At 41.6% G+C, this 20,798-nt stretch overlaps 1 protein-coding gene across 2 annotated transcripts in view; it reads left to right on the plus strand.

Annotated features, from left to right (window-relative positions):
• The window catches only part of DOCK4 (dedicator of cytokinesis 4), a 245,960-nt gene that overhangs the window by 182,104 nt on the left and 43,058 nt on the right, over window positions 1–20,798 (plus strand). For both annotated transcript variants that reach the window (XM_035128338.3, XM_035128339.3), the window contains exons 31-33: window positions 3,363–3,511; window positions 8,504–8,589; window positions 18,373–18,468. In XM_035128338.3, the coding sequence (XP_034984229.2) occupies window positions 3,363–3,511; window positions 8,504–8,589; window positions 18,373–18,468 (331 nt within the window). The remainder of the gene's footprint in view (window positions 1–3,362; window positions 3,512–8,503; window positions 8,590–18,372; window positions 18,469–20,798) is intronic.

Consider the following 20,798-nt stretch of genomic DNA (forward strand, 5'->3'; position numbering starts at 1 on the left):
GAGTTTAAGCATCTCCAGCTTTGCCAAAAGATGTGGAAGATGGTTGGTTCAGAAACCTTGCTTGCAAGATGCTGAAGTCTAAAGATGCAAATGGTAATAATGAGACAATAAAATCCTGTTTGTTACAAGGCTAATTGACTTGGTGCAGCTGACAGTTTAAGAGACTAATATGCTGTAGCATTGGATAAGAATCTCTAGACTAAATAATTTATTGCAGAATAATTTCTCTCTCCCCTAAGTACTGGTATGAGAGACTGCTTACCGCGTAACAACAAGCCGGTTACCTAGATGACTTAATTGGAGTCAATAAAAGGCTACTAATCTCTAACTAATTGCCCCACTGATTAACCATCAAATTGATTAACTGATTCAGGGGGCAATCCTATGGCAAGATGTGCTGGGATGTGGGCACAGCTGGCATTAAGCTGCAAACTCTGGCTCAGCCAAATATACGCTGGCATAACTTGCCTATCCTGGCTCAGCCAGGACCAAAACTGGCCGGGTCAAGGCCGCTGGAAGTCCCCCCAAAAAGCGGTGTGCTGAGGTGTGTGTGCTGGGCCCAGAGAGCAGGGACTTAGGCTCAATTCCAAACTTGTTCAGCTGGGAACCCAGCATAGAGCAGTGTTTTAAAGGCTTGCTTTCTCTCTGCCAGGCTTAAGCAGAGCAGCAGCAACTCCTTTGATGAACAGGGTTTGGATCTGGCATAACTTTATGCAAGCGTAATTTACACTGGCTTGCTTCACACCAGCTTCTCAAGCGTAGGATTGCTTCCTACGCGATTATCTGCTCACTGTTCTTTAATAGCAACAAGGACACCTTTTTTTGAGGATATTCTGTTGTCCCATCTAAATGATTCATCTCAGTTCTGTTGATATTTGGTTAATGCACTTTGGTTACATGCTAAAGAAGCTAACCTTTAATGACTAATATTTAGCAAGGTCATTAATGAAGGACCACCTTATTTAACTCATTAATGAATTGCCTCATTTTGGATAAGGTTAATTTACCCTAACACTGAATGAATTACAATTTATTGTTGAATGAATTACAATATCAATGAATTAATGATTGTTCTAGCTAGTTGTCTTTTAGTATTTTAATTTTGGATTAAGATACACATTTTTCTGAACCTTATGAAAGGGATTAATTATTAGCTTATTCCATGTCACTACAAAATGATTTTTTTTCACTTGAATTTGATTATGAATGATAAATAGCCTTTGATTAAGGCTTATGAATTTGATTAGAAATTTTGGTAAGCAACTTATAATTAAGTAGCAAAAGGAGAAAACTGAGTGTTGGATACTTCACCTCAGTTGACTTTTTAGGATTCTTATTCTTATTGTTAAATTTATTAAGGTCCCAGAGTGAGTGACAACATTAAAACGCAACATTACAACACAATATTAAAAAAACAGTTTACAGCAACTTACCATTACAGAAATAAGTACACCTGAAGTGTCAAAAGCAGGGCAAAGAGGAGAGTCTTTGGAATTCTCCGGAAACTGTATAATGAAGGTGCCAGATACACCTCTAGGTAGGAGACGACCTGGTGCTAAGACCATTTACCTGGGAATAAGCACCGTTTTAAAGTTGTAAGACTGATGAGCTTATGTAAATAAATACGCACCTGTACTCCAGCTGCAAAATGTTTTTTAGAACAAGAAGAGAGGAGGCTGTGTCACCTGTGCTGGCCCTTGCTGGCTTGGGGGGCTTTGGCTGCCCCCCCCAATTATCTGCTGCTCCCTGGGTTGGATTTCTGAGTCACTGTCTTTCAGCTCCAAGGTCCAGCCCTAGCTCTTATCACAGGATCCTTAGGAATGCCATCGTTTTTATTTGTGTGTTCATTATACATTGTTTGTCGTGGCATATAGTATTATATTATATTCTACTGGAACTGCCAGCGTTGTTTGGAATATAGAGAACCTCTTGTAACCTTCCCCCACCTAAAAAAAGAAGAGGTCATGTATTGATCTTCTGTATTTTGAAAACACATACATTATAGAGAACTGGAAAATACTCCCACGAGCGAATTTGCTGTCAAGTTTTGTAACGGAAAATAACAAGACTCTGAAGGGTGCCAAACCAATTATATGTGAATATAATGTGAAGGGTTATATTAAAGAAACACAATGCGTGTTGTGCGCCACAACCCATGCCTGGGTCTCTCTATCTGTTGGTGCTATTAGCAGGGATTACTTCATCTGTTTGCTGCCATATCCATGCAGATTAGAAAACATTGCTAATCTGATGTGTAATACTAGTTTGTTACCAGAGAGAACATTATGTTACTTTAGCCAACGTATTTAGGTAACTTCTTCATGGACCATCGGGCAGTTCTCAAATTAATAAAACTTCTTTAATTCTAATTAAAAAACACACACTCTTAATGGCCCTTAAGTTGTTTTGTTTTTGTTTGTAAAGGGATTCCCCCCCACCCCGAAGAAAAGCTAAGTTCCAGCTTCCTTTTCTACAGGTGAAAATTGCACTTCCATTGTTGTGCTACAAAATGGAGGGTGGGTGCACTTTTTGCCTCTACCTGGTGTTGCATATACAGTACATTCAGGTGGGTATTCACACTTGCAGCAGTCTCTGAAGGTTCAGGTACAAGAATGCCAGAGCAGTTTGTACCTCCAACACAAAAATGGCCTTTTAGAAAACATGTTCTATATGCAATCTTCGCTTGTAGTCCTGTTCGATCATTGTTTTGGGAGGATTTTTAAATTTTATTTCGTAGTCCCATTTGATTCATGGTGCATTCCAGTTAACAAGTTAGTCTGCGTGAATTGGTTTGGTGGAGACCTATTTCTTAGGAAAACACTTCAAGAAGGCCTAGCTGTTTTTCTCCACATCCCTGTCTCAAAATCTCTGTGAGACATGAGCAGTCTCATCCATGTGTACGATTAGGCCTATCTTTATCTTGCCCTTGGTTTCTTTCTCTTATATCTATTCATAAAACAATCCATGCTGAAAATGTTATTGGACAAAATGTACAGTGGTACCTCGTGTTACAAACACCTTGGGTTACAAACACTTCGGGTTACAGACTCCGCTAACCCGGAAGTAGTACCTCAGGTTAAGATAAGAACTTTACTTCAGGATGAGAACAGAAATTGTACGACGGTGGTGCGGCGGCAGTGGTGGAAGGCCCTATTAGCTAAAGTGGTACGTCAGGTTAAGAACGGTTTCAGGTTAAGAACGGACCTTCAGAACAAATTAAGTTCATAACCAGAGGTACCACTGTACTGTAGATCTTTATGACATCACATGACTCAATTCATCTTGCAGTTACAGCATTTCTGTTTTGCAGTACTTCATCCCTGAATGTAGTTCAAGTCAATCTGGCTTCGTTTTCGTTTTAGGGGAACACAAAGTCCACTTCATCCCAGCACTGATTGGCCCGTTCTTAGAAGTGACACTGATACCTCAACCGGATCTTCGAAATGTAATGATTCCTATTTTCCATGACATGATGGACTGGGAGCAAAGGCGCAGTGGCAACTTTAAACAGGTATTATTATTTTTTATTTGGGTCAACTGGTTAAGAGAAGAGAAATAATTCCCCGACCTCAATGAGTAGCCCTCACGCTATGCTATATACATTTGGATCCTGGTTTGCTTTAACTAACTCCAGTTGGAACAAACCCATTTCCTGACTTCATATATAAGGGGGTTTATTCCAAAGTGAAAACAGACATCACCCTCTCTCTCTCTTCGTGTGTGAAGAAGGGATGTTGTCAGAGATTGGACTCAAGGGGATGAGACGGAAGAGGAATCACCCACCCCCATCCCCGTTCTCCTGACCCTGCAGGAGAAGAGGAATGCAGCATTGATTATTTGAGGGGTTTGAGGAAGGTCACAGCTCAGAGATAGACGAACAGAAGAGTTGGGAAGTGTTAGAAGAAGGGCAGGGGGACACAGAGGCAGAGCAACCGGCTGACGCATTGTCACTGGGAAGTATTTCTGACCCCACTTCTCCCAGAACTTGGCGTTCGTTAAGAGTGCAGGAACAAAGGACTCGGAGACAATTGGCCATGAGTGGTCAACCTAAGGGGAGATGCTGTTGCTAGGAAGGAATGGGGAGGAGCCCAGTTGGAGGAACGCCATTGTCAGGGCTTAATGTGTTCTTTTCTCTCTCACTATTATGAATGAATATACTCATTAAAAAGGACTCTTGCTGCAACTGGGGGAGGAATAGTTTTCCTGAAGCCTTGACAGATGTTGAACCTCTGACCTTCCAGATATTGCTGAGCTGCAACTCCCATTAGCCCCAGCCAGCATGGCCACTGGTCAAGGATGGTGGGAATTGTAGTAGACCAACACAGGGGCAAGGTTAGGTGACCACCTTGGGCCGCAGGATCCACAAGGCAGCAGATCCAGCCTTCAAAGAATGCATTGCCTGTTGGCACTGCCGTGGAGCCAGTAACAACTGCGGTGCACTCCTCAGGGGCCAGATCTGGCACCTCCTTGACAGAACCCCTCTAGGGGTGAGGGGGAGACCACCAGAATGCCAGCTATTCACCAAGATGCCGCTGGCCAATGCCACCTCCACAGCGGCCTCTCATTGAACAGGAGGCGCTGCGGCTTTCCTCCCACATATAGGGAGGAAATTGTGGGGGCTGCCCTCTGGGGTCTCTGGAGGTCTGCACCACTCAGTGCTATTGAGAGCCCCCATAATGGTCTTTTGATTCCCACTTCCACTATCAGGCAGGATTGATTTGACTCCTCCCTTTGTAGATCTTCAGCTCCACCCCTTCTCAATATATTTTTTCTTATTCCCTCCCTGTTCATGATGTAGATCTTCATTTACCCCTTCTTCCTTGGTGGGGGGAGGCACTGTTTTGTGATTTGCCTCAGGTGTCAAAATGTCTTGGGCCAGTTCAGACTGGAGGTTCAGAACTTTCCCCATCCCCAGCATGGTTTTGATTACCATCTGCTCTAGGCCTGTGTAATCAGACAAACTCCTATTGTTTGATTAAGTCTATAGGCCATCCGTGTAATCTTCTTCTTCTTCTTTGGCCTGGTAAGATTGTCTTCCATAAACACGGTTTTAACAATGAGTCCATAAGTGACTGTGGAGGCCAATTCTGGATCCACATGTCCTCCCACAGTGGGGACATTGGTTTCCTGGAGGGAGTTGATCACGTTGTGGATTTGCCAAGTGTGCCTTCCTCTTAGCACATTTCTCCCTTGCGTCCTGAGTTTGAGTGTCTTCAAAGCCCAGGATAAGGCTGTGCTGCAAGGCTGTTCTGCAATTGGAGCACTCGCAGGCCAGTGTTTCCCAATTGTTGGTGTTTATACTACATTTTTTAAAAATTTGCCTTGAGACAAACTTTAAACCTCTTTTGTTGACCACCAGCATTACGCTTTCCATTTTTAAGTTCGGAATAGAATAGTTGCTTTGGAAGACGATAATCAGGCATCCGCACAACATGCTGTGAGGATATCCTGTCTCTAACCATAGCTTATACTTGTGGTATATGGGTTTATAGGGCACCTTTGAAGTAACCCTCATCCTGTGCTTTTTGCAAAGCTACTAGTGACTGAGAATCTTGGTGGCAAGATGTGGATGAGGCTGCAGTCCCTGGCTATCTTACTTTCAAGAGGTGCTCATATGTCTATTCCTATTGTTTGTTTGTTTAAAAATTTATGTACTGCTACTTCAGGAAAAAAATCATAGTTATTTACAGCAAAAGTACATAAAGCCATACAATAAAATACGACAAAAATCAACTCATCGAAAGTTAAACTCAGACATCAACTATTCTGGAAAGATGTGTTGTTCTTAATTACCTGCATAGCCCTGGTGGAACAGAAATGTTTCCATCAGGCATTTAAAATTTGGCACAGAATGCACCTAATAAAACTCTATTATCAGAATATTTCACAGGACAAGGCTGAGGACACTAAAGACTTGAGTAGAATCTACACACATATATTAAAAAAGCTGTGAAAATGTTTTTTAAAAAAAGTTTTTGAAAAACACGTTGAATTTTCATAGCTCACTGTCGCCATCTAGTGTCACATTTGTATATTGCACGTTACAACAGATTTAAAGTTACAAGTAGGTAGCCGTGTTGGTCTGGGTCGAAGTAAAATAAAAAAAATTCTTCAGTAGCACCTTAAAGACCAACTAAGTTTTTATTTTGGTATGAGCTTTCGTGTGCATGCACAAAGAAGTGTGCATGCACACGAAAGCTCATACCAAAATAAAAACTTAGTTGGTCTTTAAGGTGCTACTGAAGGAATTTTTTTATCAGATTTAAAGTGTTTTATTTGCAGCTGTGTAGCTGAGTCCTTGGTTTCTTATTGTTGTCAAATGAGCCTTGCCAACTTGAGGAATGACCAGCGATGCTCCTGCAGATGATCTCAGTGATTGAGCTAGGATATAAGGGTTCAGGTGATCCCCAAGGTTGACCCTGGGCCTAAGGTGTTCAGGTCTTTGTAAATTAATATGATAACTTTGAACATGGCTTGGTAAATGGATAGGAAACTTTCTTGTGGGGATATTGGATGACTGCAGGTGTGGGAGGTGCCGCTGTATCCAAAGGCAGTTGGCAAGTGCTGCTATCACAGGTGCACATGAGTGTTGAAGGGAAAATGGTTGGAAAACCAAAAATGCCTTGCTGCCAAGATATGATGGATTGGACAGGGCAAAGAGAAAGGGTATTTGGTTTGCTAAAAACAAGTAGCAGAGGATCAAATAGCAGCGGAAATAACTGCATTTTGAGGAGGAATTTGAAGGTGAAGGTTGCTTCGTAAATGGAGAAGTTGCGAGCATAGAGGGAAATGGTACCTAGAACAAGGTTGGCGTGATAAAAGGGAGCAGGACAGGTAGCAAATGAATGTTTAAATAGAGCAGCAATGGCAAGAAAGCGGATGAAAGCAGTGCATTGCATTTGGTGGGTAGGATTTTAGATTTGATCATCAGAAACTTGAGTCAAACCATTCATCCATCTAGTTCCTTTTAAAATGAACTTCAGTGAATGGGATGGCTGGCTGGTGCCACTCACTGCAGGTGATAACAGTAGGTGCCTGTGGCGTGTAGTCACGTTCTAGGCAGCAGTTGAAATCCTAAGGCAGTATCACTGCAGTAGGAGAAAAAACTTGAAAGAAAATGTCTGGCCTCCTATGCAATGGATAAGTAACGGCTGCATTTTCATTGCTTGAAATAACGATTGTGCGAATAGCTCCTGTTACGGGAAGTGCTTGTGCTATGGACCGAACGGGGGCGGGGGGGACGGACTATAGTAGTGAATGCAAGGTTCTATCTACTGTGATTTCTCACTAACGTGCCTCAGTATTCACGCTTCCCAAAACTTGACCCTTGTGACTTCTTTTCAAGCCGTGTCACAATCCAGTTCCTTTTTTCCCTACTTAAACAGTCTTAAAGATGCCAAGTACTAGATGTGCCATCTGCTCTTGCAGTTTGTATCCTGCTCCTCGATGTATCTTCAGACCATTTCTCTCTGTTCCCTTTCCTGCTGCTTCAAATGAAGCAAAGCCACAGCGTCTGAATTTGGGAAGTGAAGTGGCAAAATAACTGGAGAGGAGTTTGCACAGATATCTTTCGGGGGGGCGGCGGCGGCGAGGAGATTAAGGAATGAAAGTGGAATGCAGTGAATGCAATATAAGCAGGCTATGATAAACTGTCAGTTACTCTATCAGGGATAACAGTTTTCATATAAACAGGGTACAAGCATTCTTACTTATCTGTGCATTATTCATTATCGCGAAAGACACTAGCTATTATTCATTCCTTAATAATTCTACAGCAAGCCTTTTCTCTGGGTTTTTTGTTCACTAATTGCCTTTATTACTGTACGGGAGGCAATTTACAGATGCAATATTAACTGCACCTTGCTACATTTTCTTGATAACAAACACAGCCGTGTGTGTATTTAAGCAATGGTCCTTAGCTACCAAACTCATATTCCCCTAACTGCTCTTGTTTGCTGGGTTGAAAATTAAGAGCATCTTTCACTCCTCCAAGCAACATTGGAGGCAGGGTAGGTTTCCGTACCAGTAGATTTCTGTTTCTCACCCAGTGCTGAAAGAGGCAGGCGGGTTGTGATCCTGTTAATCTAGGGATTTAGAGAAGGGGGTGGGGGAGAAAAAAAGAGAGAGGCTTTTTTTGCTGAGATACATATAGTTGTCTTTCATTTGCAGCCTGGGGTGGAATTTCGAGATGGGGAGTTAAGTTGTCTGCTGCATTTGTTTGGCTCCATAAATAGCTGCCTTAGCAGCAGCACATGCCTGTAGTTTAAAGTCATGTTGCTCCACTTAAATTGCTGCATATGTGCCATACATGAGAAGGCTCCTGTGAGATAATTTCAGCTCTACAAAGAATGGGAACAGTGTAGGAATCTTACTTAAATGTTTAATTCTTCATATGAGGACAGTTGCGCAGGAAAAGCCCTTTGTGGAAAACAAAAACCTTTTAAATAGTTTAGCCAACAATGTATATACCCTCATTTTACATGCAGACATATGTCCCTTGCAGGTGGAAGCAAAACTGATTGACAAATTGGATAGCTTGATGTCAGAAGGCAAAGGTGACGAAACATACCGAGAGCTCTTCAATAGTATGTGAGTAATAAATGTCCAAACTCTACGGATTGTTTTGTGACGGAGTGCAACTGCAGATGCGGCTCCAGTACTGAAGGGAATGCTTTGTCTTATTGGAATCTCTTTAATTTACCTAAATGAGAGAACAAGTCTTGTCCTTGTGTCTAATTACTAAGATTGTGGGGTTTTCTGTTCGTTTTGAGAGCAAATTCTTTTCTCATTCATTTAATTGTTAAAACTGGAAGAGCTAGAAATGCTGACTATGAGCTCAAACAATATGTAGTATTTTGAAAAACAACACGTTGGAAACTATATTGGTTTCTATTCTGTCTCTGTCTCTCTTTTGCTAAATTTTCTCACATAAAAACCCTATATTAAAAGTAAATAAGTTTCCCACAGTGAATAAATATTATACTGTTATAATGTGCAATGCGGTGCTAAAATTTTTAATATTTAGTGTAAAATGTGAAGTAAATTTTTTATTTTTCTAGAGAACATGCATTGAGCTAATATAGTTTTTAATTCTATGTATAAATTAAAGAAGATGGGGCACAAACCAATTAGATTGGCATTTTTAAGCAGCATTGATTTCAGTGGAAGTGATAAGCGAATACTTGCATATTTGCCACTGAAATCATTGGCATGAAAGTGGCACAAATTTAAATGGATTATTCCCATATTTTTTGTATTTTCAAAAATAATGGTTTCATAATTCCCATCTTTTCATTTGAAATGAGTCAATGATACAATTAGAATCATGGACAGCTATGTCTTGCATCTTTTACCCACAAAATATTAGTCGGGGGGGGGGATAAAGTACTTTGAGAAAGCTTATGATGTAAAACAGAAAATTTAGCACATTTTGATGCAGCAGGTATGAAGCTTAATTTTTCATCCTGTCTCCATTTCACCAAAAACCTGTCAATTGCTACTTACCATGACTTCCAATAGTTCAAGAAAGTATGATAGAACAAACAGATGTTTTGACTCTAAATGCCAAATAGACAAGAGAGGGTTAGAAACATAGCTAATTGGATGTAATAGCTGCCATCCAAATATCTTTATAGACAGACTATTGACTGCCAAGGCAGAAATCAGCTCCGCTAATTGGGCCCTTCTCCAATGTAGGCAGAACTATTACCTTACATGCCTTGAGAATGAGGGACAGCAACTCAATTTTTGTCTCTGCACAAAAACCGTGAAATATTTAAATATCAAGATAGCTTTCAAGTCCCCAAAGATTGAACAACATCTATTATAAAAGTATCTTCTCCCCCTATCCTTTCTGATTGATTGCGAAACCACTTACAAAGAAAGAAGGATCACTTTTCCTCCTGGAACATACATCATCCCCTTTAAAGTGAATTGGCACAATGAGAACACCCGTGGCTGCTCTCTGCCTTGGTCTAGATTCTAGCTTATAGAAAGTTTACTCGTGGTTCAAATGCAATCTAGCACAACGCCCTGCCTATGTTCAAAAAGAATATTCAGCTCAGTGTGTGCCCTCACCGGTTCTATTTGAAGTTCTGAAGAGCATTGTTGATAAGCTGCAAATTGTATTTTAAGTGTGTGTTATATGAGAGTGAGAAGCAAATCAAACAGCCATACACATTTCACCTCTGTAGTATATGCAAGTAGGGTACTTTGGAATGGGAACTTACTGTGTGTCAAACCCCATTGCTAGTGTTGATATATGAGAGGATTGGTTAATGTCTGATGAGCTTGACAATTCCAATAATAATAATAATAATAATAATAATAATAATAATAATAATAATAATTCGCTCATCTGGCAGGGTTGCCCAAGCCACTCTGGGCATCTTCCAACAGAATATTTTTTTAAAAAAACATTTTAAACTTCCCTAAGCAGGGCTGCCTTCAGATGTCTTCTAAAAGTCAGATAGTTGCTTATCTCCTCGACATCTGTTCTACCAAGAAGGGCTCTGCCTGGTTCCCTGTAACCTCACTTCTCACAGGGAGGGAACCACCAGAAGGTCCTCGGAGCTGGACCTCAGTATCTGGGCTGACCGAAGGGGGTAGAGACGCTCCTTCAGGTATACGGGGCTGAGACCATTTAGGGCTTTAAAAGTCAGCATCAACAATTTGAATTGTGCTCGGAAACATATGAGTGTTTGCAAGCATCTGAAACTGAGACCGAAGTTGTAATATCGTTGACAAAAGGGAATTTAAGAAAAAGTCCAGGTGTCTGTGTTATGCTTTGTGTTCAAAATCATTTCATTCACCCATTATTTAAACAAAGTATTTCCATCGTGTTCCATTGGGAACCAGTGCTTGAAATTAAAGCTTCCACCCCACTTGTTTGAAAGGGGAAATCTCATTGAATGCAGTGTGTGGTATTCAACTAAGTTTTTACTCAGAGTAGAAACCACCCTTAGGGATTTGCTTCCATGTCATTATACATCAGGCATGTCCAACAGGTAGATCATGATCTACTAATAGATCACTGGACATCTGTGGTAGATCACTGGCTCCCCCCAAAGAAGCTCAGCAACTTCGGCTCCCCTAAAAAAAGCTCTACATCTTTGCCCTGAAGCCCCCAAAACAGGGCTTTCCTTCCTAAAAAAAAAGCTCAACTTTGACCTGAACCCCCTAAAACATGGATGGCTTTCCTTCCTAAAAAAAAAGCTCAACAACCTCGACCTGAACCCCCCCAAAGGGGGGTAGATCACTGCCAGTTTTTAACTCTGTGAGTAGATCGCAGTCTCTTGGAAGTTGGCCACCCCTGCTATACATGAATTGGGCTGTAAGCTGAGGTAATACTGGAAGCATGTACACTTTAGTTAAAGCTTCACAAAGTTTTAGGGCAGGTTTCCTCAACCTCGGCCCTCCAGATGTTTTGGACCTACAACTCCTATGATCCCTAGCTAGCAGGACCAGTGGTCAGGGGTGATGGGAATTGTAGTCTCAAAACATCTGGAGGGTTGAGGTTGAGGAAGCCTATTCTAGGGTAATCTTTGACTGGTTTTCACTTTTTAAAGCTTGGATCAACAGATTTAAAAAGTAGTTTCTAGTGATCCCCTTGTAAAGAGGGCACAGATAGACTTTATTATGATAATGCATTTTTTATTTTTAACTGAACTTGCCCTGCAGTTCTTGAATTATGGAACAAATCATAAAGCACATTAAAATAAATACATCCCTAGGACAATTCTGTTTAAAACATTAAGGTATTTATTGATTTCAGAAACAAATCACTCATGTCACCTTCATTTTTTAAAAAATAAAATTGTTTGGAGACCAGTGCTACTTAAAACTCGGTTATAATGAAATATCCTATCAAATTGTAGCTGTCAGTCTTCCGGCTGGTTTCAATTGGGGAGCTCTGAAAAGTCACAGATATGGCTGACTTGGAACTAAGAGGTGTACTAAAAATGGAAGAGAGAATGGTTTATGGCTCTGACTCTCCAGTTATTCTGTCTTGCTTCACTCTATCATGAAATCATGAAAATTTCAAAGCAATAATGCCCTAAGTTTTTGTTTTGTTTTTAAATCAAGTTAGAAGAACACGGCTCTTTTGAAGCATAGACTTTAACAGTTAACTTATTCCCATCAGAAACCTTTTTATGATTGAAGCATTTGTTATTTATTTCATTTATTTTTTGAGTATTGCGCCTTTATTTTCACATATAAAGCATGAAAAGTCAAGCTCTGTAGAAATTTCTACAACCTTGAAAACTGACTGGTTAAGATTTATATACAGTAAACTCTTTCCTCACCAAAATGTCTTCACTTATTAAAAGCAGAAAAGCAAGAGGCACATGACACCAAGTTCAAATGTCATAATAATTTGGTGTGCAAAATAGAAGCAAAATACCTGCTCTCAAGAGAGACTTCCGACATTTGTAAGTTCCTTTATAACAGAACACCCCAAAGAATCTTTACGGATGAACTTCCTGAACTAAATAGCTGACTGGATGCATGCTAGTTACAGTAGTTTTGGGTGCACTTTCTTTTTATATGAAGAAAAAGACAGAGATATAAAATCCGAAAAAATGGAGATTAGATGATGTTGTGGTACTTTTATTTTATTTTATTAGAGAATCACTCCTGGAAATTTGTAGCAATTTCATTAATTTTAAATCAGTCAGTGTGTTTCTCACCTTTTATTAGGCATTCCTGTGGTATTGTCTTAATACGATACTTTTTGTATGCATAGATACCAATCTTCAACATTATGATGCAATGTCTGATTCACATTAAATGAAAATTGTTGAATAAGTTGTTCATTATACAGTGGTACCTTGGTTTGCATACGTCTTGGTTTGCATACATCAAACCCAGAAGTGTGTGTCCCAGTCTACAACCTTTTTTTGGATTACAACCAATTTTTTTTGGATTACGAACAAAAATTTTTTTGAGGCCCCCATTGGTGAAAAGTCGCCTTGGGTTACAACCTGTTTTGGTTTACAAACGGACCTCCGGAATGAATTATGGTTGTAAACCCAAGTACCACTGTACTTGTAACATCTCAAGCATAGCTGTTATGGTGATAAACCACAAGAGTGACGTTTTTGATAGACAATTTTAGCCCAGGCGCTCTTATGACAATCTCAGGCATAGCAAATTTCATAGATAATTTTTCTAATATCAATGGTTTCACAGGACCTTTATAACACCTCTCCATCCTGCACACAGTGGTGTCGTTGCTTGAGGTGACACTTTTCCATGTGGCCCAGAGTCTTGCAGAAAAATGGAACTTTAGATCTAAGTAGCAGAATAATTGCAAAGTGTATTATTATTATTATTATTATTATTATTATTATTATTATTATTAAAATTTGTATACTGCCCTTCATCCACAGATCACAGGGTGGATCGCAACATAGAAATACAAAACAAGAACACCAAATACATAATAAAACAAACAAACCAATAACCCACCTATCATGAACACATAGAATGTTAATCAGCCAAAGGCCTGGTGGTAGAGAAATGTTGGCTAATCCATATCACTTTCTGAGAGATTATAGCAGCTCTCATTTTGAGATGTTTCCTCACCTCCAGCAAGTGTTTTTGAGAGGCTCTTTTGTCAGGAATGTTTGCTTTGTGCATTATCTTTGAAAGGTCAGCAAGGCAAGCGGTAAACCTGCAGAATCTCTAATCTGTCCCAATTGCCCAGTGCCAGGAACTCACACTCAAGGAAAGAGAGAGAGAATCTGCATAGACCACAGCAATTTACCCTCCCCAACTCTCAATTGGGTCCTGAATTCTGCACGCAGTACCTGAGTGCCATGGGCACAGCTGGGTGAGACCAACTCCACCATGTTCCACCACCCAGGCCTCAGGGTTACAGAGTGATTCATAATCAAATCATGGATGAGGGAGGTCTTACTCACAGCCAACTTGGCATTCAGCAACAGTAGCCATTGTTGCTTGTTAAGATTTAGCATAGATATCCCACAAACGGTCCATAAGCAAACACATTTCCTATTATTATTACTATTATGCACCCACTACAGCTGACATGGTTCCTGTCGCCTCAATCATAGAATCGTAGAATCTTAGAGTTGGAAGGGACCCCAAGGGTCATCTAGTCCAACCCCCTTCAGTGCAGGAATCTCAGCTAAAGCATCCACAACAGATGGCCATCCAACCACTACAATACAGGATATGGCACGAGGAACCGAACCACTCTTGTTTTTTCAAACTATATCTTATTTATTTAATTTTTATAAATCTGCTGGCAATCTAGCTGCAGATTAAAGAAGCACCACTCTGGGTGTTTGGAAAGCAAACAGACCTCTGGAGAAGGAACAAAGGAAGATGGAATAAAAGATTACAGTAAAGCATGCAGAAGAGTTTCAGGAGAGAACACCAGCTTAGCTGAAATACCCTTCTTCTTACCTCCTATCTAGATATTGCCCGAGGAAGCTGAGGCTTGTTTTTGAGAGGCTCTCTAGTCAGGAATGTTTGCTTTGTGCATTATCTTTGAAAGGTCTGCGATGCAAGGGGTTTGCACGAATTCTTGGTGGGTGGGAGGGAGGGAGGCAGGACCTACCCACATAATATGCTGGATACAAAAAATATAAACTGAAAGTAAGCCTGTATTTAAATTGGCTAATCCATATCACTTCTGAGAGATTATACTAGCTCTCATTTTGAGATGTTTCCTTACCTTCAGCAAGTCTTTGATATTTGGCAGGGGAGAAACCTCCAGGCGAGAGAACATTTTCCTTCGGCACAATTTCCTAATCCCCCTCAGCACTTCTACATGAATCCAGTTGGTTTTCCTGAATACGTTGAAATAGATGAAGCCCAACCTTTCGGTACCCTAATTTATGTCACTCAAGGCTATTTCAGGCTTTGTGCAGATGTGTTTCCTGGAGGTCTCCAGGCGAACCCTGTTCTGTCTCGAGGGGAAACATATGCCTCTAAACCCACAGGGATGTATGGCAGGAAGCTGGCATTGGCTCCAGCTTTCCAGGACATGGGCATCTCCCTCAAATGCTATGGAGTTGACTTTATGGCATACAGGAGTGGAACTGGCCATCACTTGATTATGGGATCAATAGCTATGTGTACGCAAGCTGAAGTGTGACCTAAAAATTATTTGGACTGTAACAAGATGAACAATGTTTTCCTTTCCACAGTGAGACATGTCGGAGCAGTATAGTTCAAGGTGTTGCATAGGATGTGCATGTGTGACTATTAGGTTGGCCATACTTTACAGGGAATAGTTCTCTATCTGTAAAGCTGCCAGAGGTATGTCCTCTATTTGAAAGGCTATCCGGGTCAAGTACAGTTCAAGTACAGTTTTGGACTACTGCAATAAGCTCTACGTGGGGCTACCTTTGAAGGTGATTTGGAAACTGCAACTAATCCAGAATATGGCAGTTAGACTGGTGACTGGGAGTGGCCACCGAGACCATATAACACTGGTCCTGAAAGACCTACATTGGCTTCCAGTACGTTTCCGAGCACTATTCAAAGTACCGGTGCTGACCTTTAAAGCCCTAAATGGCCTCGGCCCAGTATACCTGAAGGAGCATCTCCACCCCCATCTTTCAGCCCAGACACTGAGGTCCAGCTCCAAGGGCCTTCTGGTGGTTCCCTCACTGCGAGAAGTGAGGTTACAGGGAACCCAGGCAGAGGGCCTCGCATCAGATGTCAAGGAAATAAACAACCACCTGACTTTTAGAAGACATCTGAAGGAAGCCCTGCTTAGGGAAGTTTTTAATGTTTGATGTTTTATTGTGTTTTTAATATTCTGTTGGGAGCCACCCAGAGTGGCTGGGGAACCCCAGCCAGATGGGAGGGGTATAAATAATAAGTTATTATTATTATAGGCAACTGGGTAGTGTGTGTCTCATACAAAATGTGAAGGAACATAAACTTTTTTCCTCCCATCCAAGGAATACACTTCTATGCTTAGCTTTCTGTTAGCTGCAGGAAGTGGAATGATAAACTTACAGCTCAGCAGTCAAATACCTCATACACCTCCTTAGCATACTATTCTGAATTCTCCCTAAAGGACAACTTTGCCCTGTATATTTCTAGCAATTGGGCCTTTAGTGCTGTAGCTCCAGCCCTCTAGAATGAATTCCCAGCTGAAATTAGACAGGCACCTAACTACATAGTATTTAGGTGGCTATTGGATATATTTATCTTCAATAATGTATTTATTAGTTTTAGCATTCAGTCACAGCAGTAAAAGCAAAATAAAAATAAGAGCAACAGAGAGAATCAAGGTTACGGAGCTACAAAGAATAAGCCACAGAGGCATCAAAGTCCAGACCAGATTATTTCCATATCTAATGACATTTATTATTATTATTATTATTATTATTATTATTATTATTATTATTCAGGAAGGCTTTCCTTGAGGGGAAATTGGGCTTGGTGTTTTATCCTGCTTTTATATTGTACACTACTTCAACCATTATGCAGTTTATAAATCTGTTAAATAATTACTCATTGCGGGTCTTGGGACCAGACTTTTGAGAAATGCTAGACTGGTCCAAGCTGCCAATTGCTGACATTGTAGAGTCATTAAGCACAAAGGGTAGCCCATCATAGCTTTGGGTTATCCAAAGGCTATTTAATAGCCCTTGGGTATGTGGCAGTTGTGGGGAGCATGTCTGAAAAGTTTGCACATGGTAGCTCCCAACCCATGATGAGCCAGTCATTGCCAGAGAATTAGCATTTTTCAACGGGTGGTGGAAGTCAAATTCTACACTTGGGAGTATGTACAACTGGCTTTCCATATGCTGGTGGATGTCTCCACTGTGCACTCAGATGGTTGTGTGAATAGCTCTTAGGTATGTTTGGTTCTCCTTTCCCTAAGTTTCTGGTGTTGGTTGTAGTGCTTTGACCTAAGTAACATAAATGGGCACTTCAGTGCTGTTGCTTTTCAATGGCTTAACCACCCCCATGCCTGTTTCCCTTTCTAACACGAGTACGACAATGGAGTTTCTCACCTTCCCCCAACGTGTCCAACATCCCACTTTTACAAAATACATACTGGTACTACCAGTAACTATACAGATCCTCAGGATTCAGTCAAAGGCAGGGGAACTGGAATGGGGGAGCAACTAGTTTCACACACACACAGAGAGAGAGAGAGAGAGAGAGAGAGAGAGAGAGAGAGAGAGAGAGAGAGCAGGAGAGGGAGGGAGAGGTCTACAAATCTACAAATGCCTAAAACACCTTAAAAAACCTAGAATCCTTGTTTATGATTTGTGGGAGGGGGACTCGTCCCTGGAGGATACCTGTGCTATTAACATCAAAACATTTCAAAGCTTCTCCCAAGGGACTTCAGCAAAAGGCATAGTTGTGATGGGGTCTTGAGCGCTTGTGGAATCACCTTTGGGCAGCTCTAGGATTCTAGGGCTCAGCCTTGGAATGTGAGAGGCAATCCTGAAGGACAAAGTCTCTGTGAGCATATGCCATGTGCCCTTCTGAGGCTTGCATGCATCTAGACTTGGGAAAAGGACTTCCGGAACAACCCCCAGCCCCTCTCATTTTTAGAAACGAAGCAAATGCTAGCCATTGCTCATTGGTATTATTGCCAGTGGTTCTATTTCTGTATTTTCTTATTATTGCTGGGCTCAGAACCTTTCAATTCTAACTGACCTGGTGCATTTGGCTAACATTTGCCACCAAGAAGCTATCAATTATTTAACAGTTAAATGAATGAGATTGAAATGCATAAATAACACCAAGCGAAAGGAAAGTGTTTGGGTTAAAAAAGAAAAAAAAATCCTCCTCAGGAAAAGGCTTTTCCTGTGGCAGTTACAATGCAGTAAATTGTGTGGGTGCAGAACTACTGTCGACTAAAGTACGGAGGGGGAAAAATCCTACATTGAGAAGATTTGAAATCTCATCGAAAGGGAAGCAGTGAGATGGGAAATGCTCTCTTCTAGGTAACAAAATCTTCAGTTTCTTTTCTTGATGTTGAAATACAGGTCTAATGAATAGCACAAAGGGGTGAGCATGCAATAAATCCCGAATCTTCTGTGTGTAAAGGTTGTGAGATGTCTAGATATATTTGGAAAATAGGATGCTCTCTCTGTGTGTGTTGTCTTGAAGTTGGCTAACCTAAAAAAAATTCAATTTGCCTTGTCAATGCTTCCTGGAGTAGAATTCCACTCTTTGGTCCTTATCCCAGGTAAGAGAATATTTGCAATTGTGCTTTGTTTGAAGGAAATAATAAAAATAATAATAAAATCTGTGAATGAGCAGATACTGCTAAGGCATTTTTGGGTACCTTTGAGTATAAATTGGTTGTTATGGAGACCGGTAAAAATAAATGCTGATATTTTGCCCTGGGTTCATTCCTTCCAGCTTGCTGAAGAAAATTGAACGCGAAACATGGAGAGAAAGTGGCGTTTCATTAATCGCCACTGTAACCCGTCTTATGGAGAGACTGCTGGACTACAGGTGAGCAATTGCTGCATGATTTATAGCAAGAAATATGCCATGGTCTGAAAGTCTGGTGCCAGCATTCCTTCGAGAAAATTATCAGTAGCTAGAATATGAAAGCACACATACAATATCAGATACCAAGTTTTCGGGAGTTCATAATTCAATGCAGGGTACAAGAGGGTAAGCCACATGTTTGATTTCCTCCCCCACCCCACCCCACCCACACAAAATTATCCTTGCCTGTTGAAAGCTTATGTGCCAGGAAGAAGAGATCTCACCACTTTCCTGACACAATAGTTTTCTATGTAAAAGGTTCTCCCACCAAAAAATAAATAAATCACAGAACATTAGTAGAATGCCATGGTTCTGCATATGTAGATCAGCTCTAAGAATGACTCTTATGCTAGTGCAAATCAGCCATAATGTTGCACTAATGTGCACCGCAGCTGTGCACTAGGTCTGATGGCATATTTCCATCAGGCATATTGCCAGTGTCAGGTTGGGTCTTAATGCACATCTTACTGCACATTAATGTACAGGATGCATTGCAACCCCTTCCTCACTTTTGACATCTGTAGGAGCTGTGGCAACAGACACAGCCAAGAATTGAGGACGAATTGTCTTAGGTTCTGCACATTTGGCATAGAGAGAGGCCATCTGTGGCCTGAAAACGTGATGGCAACTAGACAGAGCAGACGAAAGATGTAGGAGGCAGGTAGCGCTAGTCTAAATTTTTCATGTAAGCCATGGATAACTTGAATCCAAAGAAAAGAAGAGTCCACATCTGTCCAGCTTTTCCTTTGGTGATACCAGTCTTGCAGGTACAGTAGTCTGTTTAGTTTGATAGCAGTTCCAGGCATTGGTTGAGTGGTGAATATCATATTGCAGCTCACCTTTGCTTTGCATTTCTTCTTTCTATAGTTGTAATCTTTGCTGTGGCCCTGTGCAGCACATCCTTGTTGCAGATTGAGGGGTGGGGTGGGCAGGAATCAGGCTTGCTTAAGGCCCCCTCAAGGGTATATGACAGAGGCAAGAATCAAATCGCTACCCTGCACAATAACTCCTTTCTACTGCGGGGACCGAGCACAGAACCATATTTGTTGTCCTTGCTTTCAATTTCATAAGATAACCAGGTTATTAAGGATTTACAGTGTAGATACAGAAAGATGCTTGGGTATATATGGTGGGATTTATATTATTATTAAACAAACAAAGCTAGTGCATGTATATGATGCTTTACAGAAGAGGAGAGGATCAGTTCTTACCACTTAGGTCTTCCAGTTGACAAGGGGTTGAACAAACTCTTGCCCATGGACAATCTTCCATTCTTGGGCAAGGTGATTGAGCGAGTGGTTGCTGAACAACTCCAGACACGTCTGGAAGAAGGGGACCATTTGGATCCCTTCCAGTCGGGATTCAGGCCTCATCATGGGACTGAAACTGCCCTGGTCGCACTGGTTGATGATCTCCGGCGGGCTAGGGACAAAGGTGAGAGCTGTTTCCTAGTCCTGCTGGATCTCTCAGCGGCTTTTGACACCATTGACCATAACATCCTTCTGGACCATCTAGAGGGGTTGGGAGCTGGGGGCACTGTTATACAGTGGTTCCGTTCCTTCCTCCTGGGCCGTGTTCAGAAAGTGGGGGGGGGATGAGTGTTCAGACCCCTGGGCTCTCACTTGTGGGGTGCCTCAGGGTTCTGTCCTCTCCCCCTACATGCAGCCGCTGGGAGAGATCATCAGGGGGTTTGGGCTGGGTGTTCATCAGTATGCGGATGATACCCAGCTCTACCTCTCTTTCAAATCAGAACCAGTGAAGGCAGTGAAGGTCCTGTGCGATTGCCTGGAGGCGGTTGGAGGATGGATGGCAGCTAACAGATTGAGGTTGAATCCTGACAAGACAGAAGTACTGTTCGTGGGGGACAGGAGGTGGGCAGGTGTGGAGGATTCCCTGGTTCTGAATGGAGTAACTGTGCCCCTGAAGGACCAGGTGCGCAGCCTGGGAGTCATTTTGGACTCACAGCTGTCCATGGAGGCGCAGGTCAATTCTGTGTCCAGGGCAGCTGTTTATCAGCCCCATCTGGTACGCAGGCTGAGACCCTACCTGTCTGCAGACTGTCTAGCCAGAGTGGTGCATGCTCTAGTTATCTCTTGCTTGGACTACTGCAATGTGGGGCTACCTTTGAAGGTGACCCGGAAACTGCAACTAATCCAGAATGCGACAGCTAGACTGCTGACTAGGAGCGGCCACTGAGACCACATAACACTGGTCTTGAAAGACCTACATTGGCTCCCAGTACGTTTCCGAGCACAATTCAAAGTGTTGGTGCTGACCTTTAAAGCCCTAAA

This window comes from Zootoca vivipara, chromosome 9 (assembly GCF_965207765.1).
Source record: "Zootoca vivipara chromosome 9, rZooViv2.hap1.1, whole genome shotgun sequence".
Taxonomy (NCBI): Eukaryota; Metazoa; Chordata; class Lepidosauria; order Squamata; family Lacertidae; genus Zootoca; species Zootoca vivipara.